Source organism: Carassius carassius, chromosome 20 (genome assembly GCF_963082965.1).
Source record: "Carassius carassius chromosome 20, fCarCar2.1, whole genome shotgun sequence".
Taxonomy (NCBI): Eukaryota; Metazoa; Chordata; class Actinopteri; order Cypriniformes; family Cyprinidae; genus Carassius; species Carassius carassius.
The window spans coordinates 31,742,229-31,762,983 of record NC_081774.1 but is presented as its reverse complement, the minus strand read 5'-3'; the positions used below and the strand labels follow the sequence as shown (position 1 = coordinate 31,762,983).

The following is a 20,755-nucleotide window of genomic DNA, read 5'->3' as shown; positions in this document are numbered from 1 at the left end:
ATACTCCTCATGTTCGCCCACAGAACTGCTGCTCACTGTTTATTTTCTCTTTTTCAGACCATTCTCTTTAAACCCAGAGATGTGAAAATCCCAGTAGATCAGAATCTGAAATACAGTGTATCTGAAATACACAGGCTAGCCCATCTGGAACCAGCAACCATGTCAATTAAAAGGCAACCTGTATCCAGATATTGTCCATATACACATTAAAAAGGGACAAGTGTAAATGCACTGTGTCCTGATTGACTGATGAACCGATCTGCTTGATTGGATTGCGGTGATCACATGTTAATGACAAGTATAAACGCAACCTTGGATCACCTTTCTTCTCGATTCTGGTGCTCGATTTGAACATGACTACATGTTGCTGCCATGGAATTTGGCTCATTAGATATTTGCATTAACGACCAGTTGAACAGGTAAAATAGCCAGTGAGTGTAATTTACAAAGACCCTGATGGGACATAGTGATGGGGAAATATAGGAGATAGGAGGAAACAATTAATTTTTCTATTATTTTAATTTTGCTCGCAAACGTATTGCATTCATGGGGAAACATTCTTTTTTCAAAATATTGCGTTCTCTGGAGAAACTTTGCATTCGTTCACAAAAGTTTGCTGTTTTTGTTCCCGCTTTGTAGTGTTTCCATCAAATGTTTTGCAAGCACATGCAAAGTTTCTTGTGGAAATGCAAAAGCATCAACATCTAATTATCTTGGCATCACCTTATTCCTTTAGTGGCTCTGTAGGTATTGACACCTTTCTATTTTAACAGTGTTATGAGGAATAAACTGGCCAATGTTAAAAGTTGATGTAAATGAATGTTGTACTGACTGTATGTGTATCTCCAGACACGGACATGACCGTTGGAAAGATCTACGCTTCTATGATGATCATGGATTACTTTAAGCAGAGCAAAGCCAAGAAGTTGAGGCTACAGATTGAGGCACAGGTAGCCTTTTTCACATTTAAACAAATTTGAACTCATTATTTTGTGGTTTTGTTATACGTTTTGTGTATACTACAGTATTAAGCTTTGTCCTTCTTATCATTTCACAGTATTTTATAATTTTTTTTTCTTTTTTTGTACAGAAAAGTCCCACCCTGCCCCTGATATCTCACAGCGCTGGATCAGCCTTGTAAGTCCTGTTGTCTTCTGAGAAGGGTCATGTTCAAAATAACACATAACTGAACTGTCTTAATATATACTCCAATGCATGCTTAATATAGTGAGTATGTGGCTCGATACAAATGTTTCTTCTATCATTGCTGCTTAAAAACTATTGCATAAACTATACTGTTATGAACACTGCATCCTGACTTACATTAAAGGTGTTTAAGGTTTCACTCAAAGTATTGTGTACGTATTAAAGATGTGGTTGTGTGTTGTAGAACCAGTGGAGGGTTTTTGGCTTTAAGCCCCATATCCCCACCAGAGCTGTTATTGCAGCCCATGACCCACCGTACAGACAGCAGTGAAGACTATGATGCATCTCAGGTACCAAAACAACGTCTTCTTCCTAGTTGACAGGGGAAAATATATTCTTCTCACCTGGTTTTCAGGTTAGGCAACACAATATATTATCAGGAGTTTAAAGATTAAAATGGTGAAAACAAAACAAAAAATTATTGGAATAGATATTATGAGTCATAGTATGAACAAATAGTAAAAAAGAAGATATGTACTATATAGAATGATGAGTTATAGACTGACAAGATGTTTTGCTGACTGTAACTCGTGTGATGCTGATGCGCAGGTTGATGAATCAGGGTTGAATGGCATGTGGGGGGAAGATCGCCCACCTGAACATGCGTTCAGAACCAGACACAAGAGCTACAAAGCTGCAGGTTGGTTACTGCGTTTCCCTTGTAAAGTGAGAAGACACAGCACAACTCCAGAACAAACAAATACACCAGCCAACGCTTGTCCAATGAGTCACCCTGCGAGAGACGAGAGCTGATAAAATGCATGCTCATGCGTCAAACACTCTAGAGGACTAGGAGGAAGTTCTAAAAGTTTAAGAATGTTACTTCATTGGAAAATATGATTTTAACAATTAAAACTTTAAATCACACATACAATACACATATAGCACAAGGACTTACCCTTTGCTCTGCTTTGGGCTTGAACAGTTCTGTAGTCATATGCTTTTGTGAGCATCCCAATGAGAACACATGCAGTATATGATAAGATATGAAGTCTCGAGTGCTTTGGTTAACCTAGTGTATCTATTTCACAATTTACAGTGTCCCACTCAGACCAGACACAGTACATGGAAAAGGTGCGAGGACGACCAAAAGAACAACGGTTCTTACTTTCCCCGGATAACTCGAACCCAAAATCTCGTTCCCGCTCTCCCAGTGAGGAGCGCATACATGGGGTCACCAGACAGGTAAACAAACTGCTCAAACATTTATTTGTGAAGGTTTTTTACACACGATCTCTCACCATTTTAGAGAAAACTAAAAAAAAAAAAAGATGTTTAATTTACATGTAACTGAAGATTATGCTACAAATGCTGCCCCCTGCTGGACAGATAGATATTAAAGAAGAAAGAACTGTACTGTGTTTAGGTTTCGTCAGGGACCATAAGCCAAAATCCAGATCCGAATTGAGACACTAAGTAGTGAGACTCAGATCCAGAGCAAGACTGGATCAAGCTGTTTTTTTTGGAACTGATCAATCAGCAGATGACTTGCTTTGACCATCTAGAGACAAGCTATCAGCTTAAAGGGATAGTACACCTCAATAATGGAAATTACACCATGATTTACTTGCTCAAAAGCTATCCTAGTGGTACATGACTTGCTTCTTTCAGATCAGAGTTCTTTTAAAAACAATGCCCTGGCTCTTTCAAGCTTTATAATGGCAGTGCATGGGAGGTGATAGTTCAATAGTCCAATAGAAGTCTAAAAAAAATGCATCCATCCATCATAAAATCCACTGGAATTAGTTAGTGGAGATTAAAGACCACTGTTTATAACATTTAAATTTGCATATTTTTCTTACAAAAACTCACCGATTCACTTCAAGAGGGCTTTATTCAGCCCCCGGAGCTGTGTGGAGCACTTTTTATGATGGATGGATGCACTTTATTGGACTTAAAATTCTCAACCTAAAATTCACTGCCATCATAAAGCTTGGAAGAGCCATGCCATTTTTAAATATAACTCTGATTGTATTTGTCTGAATGAAGAAATTCATAAACACATAGGATGGTTGAGGATGAGTAAATTATGGGGTGAACTATCCCTTTAAGATAATATAAAACTGGTGATACATGGAGCAACTTTTTGAGCAATTTTGCCACACAACTTTTTTTGAGCGATGTTGCTTGGGCACTTTCCTATTGAGGATGGGTAACATATAAAGTGAGTTAAAAAAAAAAAGTGAAATATTTCTATCAATAAACTTAGATTGGTCAAGGGCCCTGTGTCTCACATGTTGCCCGTTGAAACCAAACTGCCCAAAGTTGCCCGGCAACATTGCTCAGAAAGTATTGAATCATGATCCTTAGCTCTTACTGTATCTTAAAGGGGTAGTTCACCCCAATATGAAAATTCTGTCATTAATTTATCACTCTCACGTCGTTCCAAACCTGTAAAAGACCTCCATTCATCTTCAGAACACACATTAAGATATTTTTAATGAAGTCGGAGAGCTCTCTGAGACACCAACGCAACTGAAATGTTCCCAGGTCCAGAAACATAGTAAGGACATCGGTAAAACAGTTCATGTGACATCAGTGGCTCAACTTTAATTTTGCAAGAATCTACAAGAATTATTTTTGTGCATGAAGGAAACAAAAATAACGGTTTTATTCATCATTTCATGTTTCCCGAGTTAGTCTTCTGCACGCATGCATCACGGTACTCTCCAAAAACAGAAGACGGTTCTTTAAAAATTTAAATTCTTAAAATCTTATTTCTCCGCAGGGAAACAGCTCCGAAAGCCCCGTTCCCTCCACCTCAGAGTCCAGCACCCCGAGCGGCAAGCGTCGCCTGTCCCAGACCTCCACCTGCTCACACCCTCACATCTCCTACTCACCCCTAGTGTGCCACACACAAGCTCCATCACATGTTGATGAGGACGATGATGACGATGACGACCCAACCGTCCAGCAGATGATAGCGTGCTGTAGTACTGCTTTATGGGACGACGGTGCTGAAGACCAGGAAGCGAGACAGCAGGAAGGTACCCATTTTGAAGTGGATGAATATCTGGGTTCATCCGCACGCCGCTATCCATCCGAGTCCTTCCTCGCCCTACAAGAGGAAGAGCACAGCCCTGATTCTGCTGCTCCTATGGAAACTCTTACCTTTGAGGCAGCGGTGGCCACCAGCCTTGGCCGCGCCAACACGGTCAGCGCCTCGATGCGCACGAGGTCACGAAAAGGCTGGCAGGTGCCTAACGGACACTTCCGGAAGAGACTGGCACAGAGTGTATCTCTCGCTGGCGGTGAAGCCCTCAGCGATGCAGATGATGACAAATACTAGATCAGTCAGTAGAACCGAGACATAACAGGACAAATGTAGATTTCAAGGAGGACTCTGAGCTGGATGCTGATCCTCACAATATTCAAGAGGTGTTTTATAGATATACAAATTAAATGTGTTCAATGAAACGAGCAACAGAAAGACTTCATATTTATATTATCTTAATTTCTCATCAGATATTGAGTTTGGAAAGCAACACATACATTTGAAGCCCAATTCAGGTATCAAGTGCTTTATTTCCAGATAGTGAGATGATGGCTTAAAGTGTTTAAACTTGTTTCTTACGTTTAATGACATTTGTTCTCAATTTCCTAAGTTTAATGTCTTTTTCTACCAAAATACCATTTGTTTCTAATTCATCTCTTCCACATTATTGAAATTCGCTAATAATGCATATGCTTGGTTTGAAGTTAAATTTCACTTTCTAACTAAACTTGACTTCCAAAGTTCAGGTCATAAAACAATTTAAATTAAGTATTCGATTTAACTACGTAATTTGTCAAAAACAACTTTCATATGTTTCCATAAAATGCTGTTATAACTGAAAAGAAGGAAAAAAAATAAGATTTTAAAGCTGAGGCTTTAATTATTAAATGTTTGAAATTAGTTTAGATGAATGTCTTGTAAAGGAGTTTACTAATGTAAATTCTGACAAAGGTAAAAGACATCACGGTCAAATTTGATGTTACAATCAATTCAGGAAGTGTTTTTAAAAATAAAATATTTCTTCTTTGATTATGTAATTTAATCTTTCTTTCAGGCAACTTGGAATTTGGATTTTTGTTACTGAATTTGAATGGATAAGCATCTTGATAACTTTATGTTTAAATTAATAAAATGTTGTCTTTTTACCCTGTTTTAGTTTTCTGCTGTTTTTGTTTCTTGCTAACTTCCTCATAGTATTCTCTTGTTATATTGCAAAGGCTATTATAATTAACCCTATGTCCACCGTTGCTCAGATGTTTTACATTTATAATAAATCATCTGGCAATCAGTCTGGCCCTGGTCAAAGTCACTCAGATCTTTATTCCTCCCCGTTCCTTCTGCACACTGACTACTTGACTGCTCATATAGCATATAATTAAATCGTCAAGACCTTCACATGTGACCTTCTTAGGAGATAATTAGCTATATTTACTTCACCTATGCATGGTCATAATGTTTTGGCTCATCAGTGCATATGCATGAAAAGTGGTTCTCTCTCATCTAGAAGAAAAAGAGGGTGAGAATGCTCAAACTGAGATAAAACTATCTTCAACACAAAGGGATTGCTGAGGGAGTGCTTGAGCAGGCCTTTGTTCAGGTACTGACAGCAGACAGGAAGACGAGGAAGAGCTCCTGCTGTCTGTACAGCAGTCATCACAAGAGACCAGATTTAAACTGAGGCGATGTTCACCGACAGAGCGCGAGGTGGCGCTGTGTGTAAATCCTCTCCTACTTTGACCGGAAGTAGTGTGTGTTTCACTCGGAGCGGCGCTGTAGACAGTGTGCGGTGTAGTTATGTAGTAAACACTGAAGGCTAGCTCACACTCACTGTGTCTCGGCTGTAGTTGTCTAGTGATGGCGGCGGGAGGAGCAGCGCATGTGGGGGATGTGGAGGAGGACGCGTCTCAGCTCATGTTTCCTAAAGGTGAGAAGATTATAAACACATCATCATCAGCTCGCGCGTCTCTGAGCTCTGTAGCGCTGTGTGTTCTGTGATCTCTCTCTCGGGCTTCATCCTGTCACACACTTCGCATTGCTTTCTCAATAAATGCGATCTTGTAAACGTTACCTTGTGTTTTGAATCGACTGTCTGTCAGAAAATGTATCGTCAGGTCTCGTGTTGTTGGATTTCCTAATCTGCACGTTTGTTTTTATTGAATTTATTTGAATTTCATTGTCCATACTAGTTTTCCTTCTCTTATTTTATCTTAAATGATTACTTTTACCTACGTGAGTTATTCTAGTGTAAATTTATTATCAAATATCAAATGTACACACACACACACACACACACACACACACACACACATATATATATATATATTTCAGAATTACAGCAATGTTAAGTTTGTTCTTAACTTATTTCAGGTTTATTTTTTTTTTGTCTGTCAAGAACATTTACTTAGCAAAATTTGCACCCAACATACATGAACATACAAACTAGTTTATTTTGGATATTGTGTTTTTGCTATTTTGTTCATTGTCTGTTTGTATATTATTATTTGTGTTCTCGTGTCTTGTCACTGTGGAGCTTCCGGCACTACTCTGATCCTCGTATGTGTGAATATACCTGGCAATAAAGCTGATGCTGATTCTGAAGATCAGTGATACCATTAAACTATACCTTATTCCTGTCATTGTGATATTTCTGACTGCCTCTATCACTCCCCAAAATGAGGTCAAATTGTCAGATGATCTAGTGTGTTTTGAGTTGACTGTCAGAATGTCGATCTAGTTCAGTGTTTTTTGTGGAGATGTGCTCATGATGTCTGATTTGTGTCAGAGTTTGAGAACGCAGAGACCCTGCTGAACTCGGAGGTGCACATGTTACTGGAGCATCGCAAGCAGCAGAACGAAAGCGCAGAGGACGAGCAGGAGCTGTCCGAGGTCTTCATGAAGACCCTCAACTACACGGCCAGATTCAGCCGCTTCAAGAACAGAGAGACCATCGCCAGCGTGCGCAGGTCAGCACATGATACACGCAGTGTGAGAGAGAGCGTGTGTGTGTGTGTGTGTGAGAGAGTGTGTGTGTGTGTGAGAGAGTGTGTGTGTGTGTGAGAGAGTGTGTGTGTGTGTGAGAGAGTGTGAGTGCGAGAGAGTGTGTGTGAAAGAGTGAGTGCGAGAGAGTGTGAGTGCGAGAGAGTGTGTGTGTGTGTGTGTGTGTGTGTGTGTGTGAGTGTGAGAGAGTGTGAGTGTGTGAGTGCGAGAGAGTGTGTGAGAGAGTGTGTGTGAGTGCGAGAGATTGTGTAAGTGTGAATGCATGTGTGTGTGTGTGTGTGTGTGTGTGTGTGTGAGAGAGAGAGTGTGAGAGAGTGTGTGTGTGTGTGTGAGTGCGAGAGAGTCTGTGTGAGAGATAGAGCCCGACCGATATATCGGCGGGCCGATATTATTGGCCGATATGAGCTTATTGCATTTAAATCGGCATCGGCGTTTAAAACGGCCGATGAAACATGAGAAACAGAGTCTCATGCTTCACTCATGTTATGAGTATTGCATAGTTTGCCCACCAGAGGGAGCTCTGCATCTCCCCAGTTGACAACAGCGTCAGAAATCCACTACAGAAGAAAACGATCAGCCCGGAGATGTATTGTTTTGATGGTGAGTCTGTCGTTCGTCATGTGAAATGATTTGGTTCATACACTCATGGGCGCCGTATAGAGGGGGAAAGTTAGGACAATTCCAAGGGCCCCTGGCTGACAGGGGGCCCAACAAATAGGTAAAAACGAATAAATTTTTTTTTATTATATTAAACACTATATAAACCATCATCGAGTATATTTCAAATAATAATAAAATGAATGAATGATGTTGTTGATTTTACTTATTTTGGCAATAAAAGTTAAATATCACCCAAAAAATAAAACATCCATATTGACCGACCACCCCCCTGTATCTGCACGAAATGGTTCGGTCCTGCCTTAGCGCACATCAGTGACGGTGTTTAGTTAGTTGCAGCAGAGAATGTCTAATAGGAAGAGAATTGGCACTCTCTGCTTACTTCCGGGTTCTGGATTGGTTGCAGTAACACGTCTCTATCCATGCGGGGGCGCTTGCGAGCGAGTGCAGAATGAATGGAGGTCCATGGCGAAATACCCCTCAAAACCCACTTTTCTCAGGATATAATTTTTTGTCTAGTAATTTAAATGTTGTATTCGAAAGGGGGGGCTAAGATAATACACTCAGCTGAAAATTGCATTTTTAAGTTCACTTATCTGCTCTAAAAAAGCGTTCAAAAATGTGATGACGTCACATATTTTCACACTGCCAGAGGGTCTGCTTTACGGCAATTTCTGACTTCCGCTTCATGGCTTCCTTACTCGTGGCATCGACGATAACACAAGCTGCTACTTGAGGTAAAAATTAACTTCAACAGAAAGTCCTCCTTAAGATAATGTCAGACTTTCCAGAGCCCGTCTACATTAGACATTCTCTGGACATTCTCAGACGGGCTCGAGCTCTTTCTTCTGATTCTGCTTTAGCTTCAGGTGCCATCAAGCGGGGTCTGTGGTCGTAATCAGTCGCAAGTCCGTCACTGACCAATCAGCATTCATTAGCAGAATGCTAGCTTGTTCCGGCCAACAACGGCCCCACCTGTAAGAAATCGAAAGGACATAAGTACTGGTTCATTCAACTTTCGACCTATAACCTATGTTGAACTTGCAAAGCCTACAATAAAATCTGAGATTTCTCAACGGCAATCGGGTGAAAGAGACACATTTAGCCGTATAGCCCCATTGACTCCCATTCAGTCTGCACTCGCTCGCGATCACCCCCAGTGGAATTCTAATGGAACTGCAACCAAAATCAATACAATGGGGCTGAATAGGGAGTGCCAAGGCTCTCCGTAGACAGGCTCTGGTTGCAGACAGTCAATCAATGCGCGGCGCGCTAATAAATAATACAATGCGAACTAGCAATCTGAAACAATAGCCTCAACACCCGGAGGGGCAGGGATGAGGTGACCAGACGACCCGTTTTTCTTGGGAGTCACAATTAGTGGTCGATTAACTTAAAGTTGATGAAGGCTGGATAGGCGGAATCACGGCGCTGATAGAAGTTCTCTCTCTCTCTCGCGCTCCATTTCCTCAGTTCTTATATACAGCACACGATCAGTTGTCAGCGCTCAAATACACACACAACAGTCCAGATGTTTATTGGTAGACCATCTCACGTAAATACAGTCGCCAGTCGGTAATGGATTAAGTGAACGTGAACAGGTGTGTGAAAACTGAACGTGAGTCAGTATTTGATGCATGCCTTCTGGCTGAAAAGGACAGCATTCCAAATTTAATATCTATGTCATTAATTTTAACCAACAAAAGGCGTTAAATAAATGTATACATGTTAAGTAAAACCTACAGTATCTCAAAAATGAGTTTAATTTGTATCTCTATTGTATTTGTCTTATTGTGCTTCTTTAATACACACACACACACACACACACATATATATATATATATATATATATATAGATATATATAAGTTGCTCTTTTTTCACTTCTGTTAAATGGAAAGTTCACCGAAAAATGAAAATTGTCCTAATTTATTCAAGATTTTCCAAATGTATTCCTTGATTAGAATTTCTCATAAGCTTAATTGATTTGGTCAAAAGAGAGAAGAATTCATGATTATTTTAATTTGAAAACTACATATAAATTAGCTACCACTGTTAACGACTTAGCATCATTCCAGAGACTCCAGGGAGGCATAAGTGCCTTTCACCCTGTTACAACTTGATGAACCACTGAAACGATTTTGGAAACATTATTTTAATGTAAAAAATTTTACATAGTGTTGCTTTAAGTACATTTTTATGGTGGCTTTTAATCTTGCATCAAATAGTGAACTGTATGCAGATTTGCATTTACAAATCACCAGCAGTAAATATTGTGCTAGTACTAGTATTGAACTACAAGCAGCAAGACAGTTGCAAGCCTGATTAGAGTTATGTAAAGCTTTTGATGGCACAGTTAGGTCCTAGAGATGTGGTGACAACAGCTGCGCAGAGGGGGCCCAATTCGATTTTTTTGTCATGGGGCCCAAAATTCCTGGCAGCGCCCCTGCATACACTGTATATAAAAACTGTGTGGTAGTTCTAGCTAACGGTCCTATCATTATCACTTCTAAATATTCTGTAACATCACTTACAGCCGCTAATGCATTGCTATATTAGATTAGCCACAAAGCTAATACCATGTTTATCAGTGGAAGAGCGCGAACGTTAATAGGAGGTCAAACTATAACGTTAGCGTTTAACTTATTCTAAACATATCTGCAGTGTTTCCCGCGTAACTGTGGCAGTGGGGCGCGTGTAGTCAATGACTAGAAGTTATGTACAGCGTGCCTCGAAAAAACAACAACTGTTATGTTATTCTAGGGCTGAAACGATTCCTCGAGTAACTCGATTATAAAAACAATTATCGAGGCAAATTCCTCTGCCTTGAAGCCTCTTTTAATTTATTTTAAATCTCACGTCAGGTTCTTTGGCAATGATTTTTTTTAATGTGACACAACGCGTTTACGTCAAACACAAAGCTGAAGTAGACACAAGCGCTGCGTCCGAGTCAGCAGTGTTTTGATTTGAGGGCGCGTGCAAACGTAAAGAGAACGCCGTGGCGCGTGTCCACTGCAAGATAGAGCTGGCATACCACAACTAGGGCCCTATGATTCCCGCGTAGTGATGGGAAGTTCGGATCATTTTACCGACTCGGACTTCTGAGTCTCGTTCAGCAAAATGAACGAATCTTTTTTCGAGTCATTTCGTTCATTTTAGCAAAATGTAATGAAAATGTTATGTGTTACTTCCCCAACACATCTAGTAGCCTACTTACGCAAACGTTGATCACACTAAAAACAATACAAAACTAAAATGCTATAGGATACAGAAAAAAAAAATCATTCTTTACCTGGGTCTTTAGTCTGTGATTAGCTCACCTCACCTCTCATCTGACAAGAAGTCCTCGGGTTTAAGTCATTCTTTAATCACGTGACAGCCCCATACGCAAAACTAACGCAGTCTTGAGCCGGAAAGAGAATTGATTAGTTTATCTCATGAGTCTTTCGGGTCTCGGGTCGAGTTTGACTCGTTCCTTAATCACGTGACAGACCCATACGCTATTTCTGACATTTTCTGTCACTGTGTTTTTGTTACTGTTTGTTGAGGATCTGTGGTTTGTTATTATTTTATAAATAAATAAAACCCTGTTATAAATAAAATATTGATTAATTTGTCTTTTTGACTGTCTATCAGTAAACAAACACTAGGCTATATAATAATATAATAATTCAAGCTTTCAATAAAAAGTATTTATACTAGTTTGTTCATTTTTACTCCAATTTTGAGTTTGCTGGTATAATAATTGCTTTTCCTAGGCAGACTTGACATATTGGTGTAATATATGTATAAGAAGATTGCTCAAAAAAGGACATAATGACATATACATTAAAAGCAAATAACATTTTGAATTTGAATTATTAATGTTAGTTTAAAACATTAAGGTTATGATAACTTCAGCTTTAACAGTTTTAACCCAGCTCAGAGTGAGGAGGATACTTCAGATCCAGTGCAGGGGCCATGTTTTGGGAAGACTTTGACGAGAGGGTAGCAAGCTTGAGGCCTTCTGCTACCTCTTCTAAGACCTCAGATGCTATAAAGGTGCAGGCCTACCTTGCAGAGCCACTCTTACCCCACACATCAGACCCTCTGGCCTGGTGGAGGAGATGTTCACCAGTATACAAAAGCCTTTCTGAAGTCACAAAGACAAGACTTTGCATTGTGGCCACATCTGTGCCATCTGAAAGAATTTTTTCTAAAACTGGGCAGATTATCTCAGATGAAGAAACAGACTCAGCCCATCCAAGGTCAGGGAGCTTGTTTTTTTTAATGCAACATGCCTTAAAGCAAGTCCTAAAAATATAGCCACAGTGTGTTATTTATTTTAAAGCTTATTTATTTTTATTTATTTAGAAAAAGCCTAGCTTGTTGTGCAATATTTTTGTTGTTGTTGTGATTTTAAAGGTAATTTGTTATTGTTATAAGGCTCCGTAGCTTTAGTATCTCTTAATTTTCATTTATTTTTATTTAAATGGTTTAAAATTATTTGGGGAATAGTTATCCTCTTTGATATAAAGTTTTTATTTTGGCACAAAAGTGTTATTTATTTTAAAATGTATTCATTTTAAATTATTATATAAAAAAGCAAAGCTTGTTGTGCAATATTTAGTTTTTCTTTTTTTTTCTTTCTTTTTTTATATTGTACTTTTAAAGTTCATTTGTTAAGGTTATTAGACCCTGTGGCTTTATTATCTTTTAATTTTAATTTTATTTTTAATTATTTACTTTTTTATTATTTTGATTTATTTTGGAATAGTTGTCCTCTTTGTTACATAGCTTTTCTGGCACAAAAATAAACAACAATTCAAAAGTATGTACACAGTGTTTTTTAATGTTTATAAAGTGTCATATGTTACAAAAGTATGGTTTATCTGATTTAATAATTACTCTAGCCAATGTTGTCACATCACGGGACAAAAGAACGAACAACCCGAAGAACCGAAAGATGAACTAATCAATTCTCTCTCCGGCTCAATACTGCATTCTTTTACTGTCTATGGTTCTCTTACGAGAGCTCTCTCGTACTGCGTCTTAGCTAAGATGCTACGGGAAAAGTCTCTTTTCACGAAATACTGAAGCAAAAAATTATCCTTAATTTTGTATTTTTGTAAAGCGCATTTGCAGCAGTACACAGCCATAGGCGAGACGGCTCGTTCGCTCATTGGCTTGTTCTGCGGCAACTGCACAGCCTATCGAGCGCGGGCTGATGCAACATCAGACCAATAAGGGCGCTTCGCGCCCTTCTTGCCACTTCCCGCCGAAACGGGTGTGGCCCAACCTATAAAAGGAGCTCGAAAAGGCTGACTCACCTGATTTTTCATCTCTTCAGCGAAGCTCACGCATCGCTGGATCACGGAGGAAGCAAGCGCCGTCTGAGAAAGCACATCAGCAGGACGAGCCATTCTGAAGCTGCTGGCATCGCCGCCTTCCATTGCCGTTCCTGCTGCGCTATCCGGCGCCTATATCCTTTCAATCCTGTTATATACAAGCTGTTCTTTATGTGTGTGTGTGTTCGCCCTGCGACACACACTCGTAAAAGAGCTCGCGTCTTTTTTAAGATGCCTTCCTGCGGCTCGTCAGAACCCCACTCAGCGAGGGAGACCGGTACGTCATCTGTGTCTCCTGCCTGGGTGAAGATCATGCAGCGCTCGCTCGCTGACGGCGGATGCCCCCACTGCGAGCTGTTGCCATGGTGACTCTGAGGACTCGCCTGGCCTTTTTCTCTGAGCCTGCATTCTCCGCTGCGCTGAGGCGCCGTAAAAGCATCGCTTCCAGCGGATTCTGGAACCGTCTTCAGCTCAACCGAGCTCGCCGGTTCGCCCTGCTTCACCGGCCCCCCCTGCATCGCTTCCCGGTGGGCAGCGCCCGCTGTTTGCCGGCGCGTCGTCCGAGGAAGTCGATCTCAGGGCCGCGTCGGGGGAAGAGGACACGCGCTCTCTGCTAGCTTCGGGCAGTGAGGGCTGGGCGAGCTCCGAGGATCTCGCGCCTTCTGCTCAGAAGCCCAGCAGACGAGCTGACATCGAGAAGGAGCCGGGGCGAAGGCTCGTGTTGGCCGCGATGAGTCTCGGCCGCGAGTGGTTTGCACCAGCGCCCCCCCCCTCTCGTTCCCGGCTGGATGGTATTTCCCTTTCGGATGAGCGTACTTCTCAAAGCCCGCCTCATTTCTTCCTGAGCTTCACGAAGAGGTGGCGAAGGCTTGGAACGCTCCATATTCAGCACGAACTCGTTCGTCTGTCTCACTAGCATTCTCCACACTGATGATGCTAAAAACAGGAACTACCACTCACTTCCGCCGGTGGAACAGGCGATAGCGACGCACCTTTGTCCGCCCTCTGCTGGACTGCGGCAAAAGCGGTGTTGCCATCTAAAGCCTCCTGTGTGACGCTGCGTCGGCACTACTAACGATGGCTGCTTCATCGAAGCGCAGGTGTACGAGTTCCGCTGTGGCCGAGCTCTCACCCAAGCGCACCGCTGTTTCAGTTCCAGGAATTGTGACTGTCTCAGCGTTTTCTGCAATGCGCAAGCCTGCACAGTTGCCCGCTTGCCTGCACACAAAAGCCGTTATCACAACAGCTTCAGCAACGCAGCTCGAGACCCCCGTTCTCGCTCTACTGGCCGTCGCCCCGCGCCGCGGGGACCGCGGCAGAGGATTACGGTGAGGCCGGGAGCCCCGAAGCCATCCTGGGAAAGCCATCTACGCATGCTGCATGACGCTGCGTCGGCACTACACACGATGGCTGCTTCATCGAAGCGCCGGTGTACGAGTTCCGCTGCGGCCGGGCTCTCACCTAAGCGCGCCGCTGTTTCAGTTTCCAGAGATTGTGACTGTTTCAGCGTTGTTTGCAATGCGCAAGCCTGTACGGTTGCCCGCTTGCCTGCACACGAAAACCGTTATCACGGCTACCCAGATATTTCCCGAAAAAGGTGTAATTCCTGGTGTCCCGGCCACGGCCGAAGGTGCTATAAATGTAGTGACGATGCCCACTGCTCAGTGCCCATCTCCGCATATAAGCACAGCCCTTCACACAGGGCTCGCGCCTATAAAAGCGACTCAAGTCGATCACGCGCACTACATAGTAGACGTGCCCACTCCTCAGTGCCCACAATCACTATGTCACACGCGTCATGTGGTTTCTGTAAAAACGAAACCCGTGCACGTTCGTCCGGCCACGGCCGATGGTGCTATAAATGTAGTGACGATGCCCACTCCTCAGTGCCCATCTCCACATGTAAGCACAGCCCTGCACACAGGGCCTGCGCCCATAATGTCGACTCAAGTCGGTCGCGCACACTGCATAGTAAACGTGCCCACCCCTCAGTGCCCACAATTACTATGTCACACGCGTCATGTGGTTTCTGTAAAAACGAAACCCGTGCATGCTCGTCCGGCCACGGCCGATGGTGCTATAAATGCAGTGACGATGCCCACTACCCAGTGCCCATCTCCACATGTAAGCACAGCCCTGCACACAGGGCTAGCGCACATAAGATCGACACAGATCGGTCGAGCGCGCCGCATAGTAAACGTGCCCACTTCCCAGTGCCCACATACGGCGCGGGGCTTCTGTAAAAACGAGGCCCGTGCACGTACATTCTGCACAGGCAGACAGCGAGTTGAAAGTGGTAAAAGTGCACACATGCAGCCCACGGTTACTCGCAGATATATCGAGTCCCACGGGACCCGCTCAGCCTCCCTCCAGTCGGTTAAGCGCCGGAACGGGGTCGAGGAAGAGCGATCTGCCCGCTGTGATCAGCGCGCTCCCCGCCTCAGATGCGCAGCACACTCGAGCGCCGCCGTTGCCCAGTCAACAGAGCGCGTTTCGCATCCAGCCCTTAGCCATTCATGCAGATGCATGGTCAGTGCTTCCAGGGGTTTCGGATTGGGTGCTAGGCATTATAAAGAGAGGCTACTCGCTACAGTTTTCTCGATGCCCACCGTGCTTTTCAGCGCGCGTCGAAACTACGGTCAAAACAGAAGTAGCACACATACTTCGGGCCGAAATATCAAAACTGTTGAGCAAAGGGGCTGTAGAGCCTGTGTCTCAAAGCGAGGGGGGGCTGTACAGCAGATACTTTCTGGTGCCCAAGAGAGACGGGGGTCTCCGGCCCATACTGGATCTAAGACAGCCGAACAGGCATTGATGAAACGCAGTTTCAAAATGCTCACGACCAGGAAGCTCCTCGCGCAGATTCGCAGAGGGGACTGGTTCATGTCAATAGATCTGAAGGACGCGTATTTTCAAATACAGATAGCGTCAAACCACAGGCGATATTTGAGATTCGCCTTCGAGGGCCAGGCATACCAGTTTGCAGTCCTGCCATTCGGCTTGTCCGTAGCTCCTCGTACGTTTACGAGGTGCATGGATGCAGCGCTCGCTCCTCTTAGACTCAGAGGCACACGAGTGCTGAATTATTTGGACGACTGGCTGGTTCTGGCCCGATCATGAGCGGAGCTCATGGACCACAGAGCCGTTTTACTCGATCACCTCGAGAAGCTCGGCCTCAGTGTCAATTGGGTGAAGAGTTCGCTGAACCCCAGTCAGACGATCCTGTTTCTGGGTATAGTTCTGAACTCGTGTTCCATGACGGCGCGGCTGTCACCACAGCGCGCGATGGGCATTCAGCGTGCAGCGAGTTCTTTCCGCTGTGGCGCGACTGTGGCGCTCAAACACTGTCAAAAGATGCTGGGTTTCATGGCCTCAGCATCTCCGGTTCTGCGGCTGGGCCTGCTCCGCATGCGCCCCCTGCAGTTCTGGCTGAAGGCTCGGGTGCCGCGCAGAGCGTGGGCGTCTGGCCGGCTGCATTTCAAGGTCGATCAGAGCTGTGTTGCGGCTCTAGCACCTTGGACAGCGAACGGCTGGTACCGATCAGGTGTAAGCCTGGGGACTTCCCCGAGTGTGAAAATGGTGTCGACGGACGCCTCCACTTCGGGATGGGGAGCGCTGCTCGAAGGCAGACCGTCCTTTGGCCTATGGTCAGAACGGGAAAAGCTCCATCATATCAACTGCCTGGAAATGCTGGCAGTGGAGAACGCGCTGACGCGCTTTTGTCCCCATATCAAGGATCACCACGTCATAGTCCGTTCGGACAACATGTCCGTGGTGTCCTACATAAATCGCCAGGTCGGTCTCGGGTCCCGAAACCTGTGCAGGCTGACGGAACGCCTCCTGATTTGGGCTCAGCGCAACGTGCGCTCGCTGAGAGCAGTGCATGTGCCTGGACTGCAGAATCTGGGTCCAGACAGGCTGTCCAGAGGCAATGTTCCTACGGGCGAATGGTCTCTACACCCGCAAACAGTCCGGCTGTTGTGGGAGAGATTTGGCATGGCGGAGGTGGACCTCTTTGTGTCCCACGAAAACGCTCACTGCCCCGCGTTCTTTTCCAAGAACGAAAGCGCGCTGTCACGGAGATGGCCGTGCTGCCCGCTTTATGCGTTCCCTCCCGTCTCCCTCCTTCCGCAGGTGATAGAACGGGTGAGAGAAACGAGATGTTCAATACTGCTTGTAGCACCTCTTTGGAAGAACCAACCATGGTTCCCAGATTTGATGCAGTTAGCAGATGTCGCCCCGTGGCCGGTACCGTTGAGGAGAGACCTCCTCTCGCAGGCCAGGGGCTCGATTTGGCACCCTCAACCGGAGTTGTGGTCCCTCTATGTATGGGCACTCAATGGTTACCCGCTGATCTCGCAGTGGGAGTGCTAAATACCATCACTCAGGCTAGAGCTCCGTCGACACGACGTCTGTATGCCTCGAAGTGGTCGGTGTTCTCCAGCTGGTGCACAGCTCGAGGTTATTCACCCCTTAGTTGTGAGGTGACGGAGGTCCTCTCCTTCCTTCAGGAGCTGTTGAATAAGGGCAGAGCCCCATCCACGCTCAAAGTTTATGTGGCTGCCATCGCGGCGTTTTCTGAAACGGCGTCCGGTCAGTCAATAGGAAGGAATGATTTAGTCATCCGGTTCCTCAGAGGAGCTAGGAGGCTGAATCCTCCCAGACCTCCGTCAGTCCCTATGTGGGACCTCGCGGCGGTTTTGGAGGCCTTGAAAGGTCCCCCTTTCAAGCCTATCCAATCGATTAGCCTTCAGCATCTGTCGTTCAAGACAGTATTCTTGTTGGCTCTCGCTTCTGTGAAGCGTGTGGGTGATTTGCACGCGCTCTCGGTGAGCCAGTCGTGCTTGGAGTTTGGGCCCAATGACTCAAGAGTCATACTCAAACCTAGACACGGTTATGTGCCGAAATCCCTCAACACACCGTTTCGGGCTCAGGTTATTGCCCTGTCTGCCCTGCCGGTGTCAGGGGAGGATGGAGACTCGAGTCTTCTTTGCCCTGTCAGGGTTTTAAGAGCTTATGTGTCTCGCTCTGCTGCCTTTCGGCAGACGGAGCAGCTATTTGTCTCGTTCGGTGGGCGTTCCAAGGGAATGGCTGTTTCGAGACAGACTCTATCCAGATGGATACTTGACGCCATAGCGTTAGCTTACGCTTCCAGGGGCCTTCAGTGCCCGTTGGGCGTCAGAGCACACTCCACAAGAGGCATCGCCTCGTCGTGGGCGTGGTCTACTGGGATCTCCTTGCAGGATATATGTATGGCGGCAGGTTGGGCCTCGCCGTCTACATTTATCAGGTTCTATAACCTGGAGGTTCCCACCTTGCAAGCAAGGCTGCTGTCGGTATAGGCGAGCGAACGAGTACTGCGTTCTCTGCCGTGCGCACGATTCACTCTGGTTCGCTTCGGCGATGAAATAAATCAGGTGAGTCAGCCTTTTCGAGCTCCTTTTATAGGTTGGGCCACACCCGTTTCGGCGGGAAGTGGCAAGAAGGGCGCGAAGCGCCCTTATTGGTCTGATGTTGCATCAGCCCGCGCTCGATAGGCTGTGCAGTTGCCGCAGAACAAGCCAATGGATAATTTTTTGCTTCAGTATTTCGTGAAAAGAGACTTTTCCCGTAGCGTCTTAGCTAAGACGCAGTACTCGTTCGCTCTTCTAGAGAGAACCGAGGTTACGTTTAGTAACAGAGTACGTTTTAGGTTTTAGCGTATGGGGCTGTCACGTGATTAAGGAATGACTCGACCCGACCCGAAGACTCATGAGATGAACTAATCAATTCTCTTTCCGGCTCATATTGCATTGGTTTTAGCGTATGTGGCTGTCACGTGATTAAGGAACGAGTCAAAAACCCGATAGACCCGAACTATGAACTAATCAATTCTCTTTCCGGCTCAAGACTGCATTGACTGACAGGTGAATCACTACTACTAGAACAGAACCTATAGAATAATGCGCATGCGCGACTGAACGAATCACTCCCCGAGACGACTCGTTCTTCCCGAGTCACATTAAAGATTCGTTCAAAATGAACGAATCGTTCAAGAACGACACATCACTATTCCCGCGATGCAGAAAACGCGGAGGGAATCGCGGAATTTACAGCTTAACGCGGAATGGCAAGGAATTTGCCAAATTTTGAATGAATTCATTAAAAATAGATCATTGCACTTACATCAAATCACGATATGGGCGAAAATCTGTAAATATTAAGCCGTAATAGTCTGTTTAAATATGAATCCTGCATGTTCTATGTGTCTCTGTTAATGAATGGAGCAGAAGCGCGTTTTCCTAAACACACTGAAGCGCGCATTAAGCTCGCGGTAATTTCAGCATCTGCTGTCTCACTAAATTAGAACGTGAACACATGAACAACATCTCCAGAACTGCTCTTGAGAGTCACTTCATGAGCATTTGACCGTTTGATTTGAGTAAAACTAACGTCACATCACATGCACAGAACTGTAAAAGTACGCCAACCCGTCAAAATAAAAGTCCGGTTAAAGACTGTTGTTCAGCAGAATGTACATAGCCTATCACTAAAAACTGTTTTTTTTTAAGTTTTAATCACACAACATTTCTTCCATGTTTTTTTTTATAGTAAATCCCCTTTGTTTACCAAAAAGTTAAGTAAATTTTCAATAATTAAAAGAAATTATATTCATGTTTTATGTGTTTAATGTGCATCTCAGAAAATGCTTTATTTAAAACCACAACTGAATGGCACTTAAATGCACTTAATTCATCTGTCAACTTTATTGTCATTGTTCACAGTACAAACAGACAGAGAAACAATGGGTAATAATTAAATGTTTATTTTTCATGCATACATTGCATTTTATGCATTTAAAAAATAAAAATAATTTTTTTTCTAAAAAATGAAACTTAGTTGTTCATTTTAAGAGACCCAGGAGTCTTATTTTCTCTTGCATAATTAATATTGCACTTTAAAATAAGCAAAAACACATTTTATCCGATTACTAGATTAATCGATGGAATTTTTGGTAGAATACTCGATTACTAAAATATTCGATAGCTACAGCCCTATGTTATTCTAACGCTAATAGCTTCCTTTTTAGCAGGCCCCTTAAATGCTTGCTATTAACTTGTTTGAAGGTGGTTCTTCTCAAAATTGTGTTCATGACACTAACGTTAACCATTCAACTTCGAGTAGGTGCGTCAGAAATGATTAACCAGAGGGGACATGTAAATAAATGTGAGCTGAACAAGCACTTTTTTTATTTTTTATTTTATTTTTATTTTTTACATATTGTTTTAAAGCAGCTTTACAGACATAACAGGAAAATGTTGTAATAATATTGTTAAATATAAATAGGTAATAGGTAATACCTATTGCTTGACAAATAAAAAAAAAATATATATTTCTCATTTTTGCCAATGTAGGAGATCCCTGTTTATTATTATTCTAATTCTAATGATGACATGAGTAATGATACATGGTGATATTATTAATACACATGCTTATTCTTTCTCCGTCTCTCTTTCTGCCTACAGATGGCTGAAAAAGGTGAATGCTGTAGCAGCAAAGTGTGGGACTACTTCTGCAAATACTTTAACTTTAGTATTATAATTTATTTACAGTACACACACAGACTGTTAAAAC

General features: G+C 43.6%; 2 protein-coding genes across 3 annotated transcripts in view; both read left to right on the top strand.

Annotated features, from left to right (window-relative positions):
• cacna1eb (calcium channel, voltage-dependent, R type, alpha 1E subunit b) overlaps positions 1-5,351 on the top strand; it is an 83,569-nt gene extending 78,218 nt beyond the window's left edge. For both annotated transcript variants that reach the window (XM_059502558.1, XM_059502557.1), the window contains 6 exons: positions 850-950; positions 1,091-1,137; positions 1,391-1,496; positions 1,756-1,846; positions 2,246-2,391; positions 3,935-5,351. In XM_059502558.1, coding sequence (XP_059358541.1) covers positions 850-950; positions 1,091-1,137; positions 1,391-1,496; positions 1,756-1,846; positions 2,246-2,391; positions 3,935-4,495 — 1,052 coding nt within the window. In that variant the 3' untranslated portion in view covers positions 4,496-5,351. The remainder of the gene's footprint in view (positions 1-849; positions 951-1,090; positions 1,138-1,390; positions 1,497-1,755; positions 1,847-2,245; positions 2,392-3,934) is intronic.
• Positions 5,352-5,948: 597 nt separating this feature from the next.
• Positions 5,949-20,755, top strand: part of polr2d (RNA polymerase II subunit D) — a 22,870-nt gene continuing 8,063 nt past the window's right edge. Inside the window, exons 1-2 of the mRNA XM_059500995.1 lie at positions 5,949-6,125; positions 6,984-7,164. Coding sequence (XP_059356978.1) covers positions 6,056-6,125; positions 6,984-7,164 — 251 coding nt within the window. The 5' untranslated portion in view covers positions 5,949-6,055. The remainder of the gene's footprint in view (positions 6,126-6,983; positions 7,165-20,755) is intronic.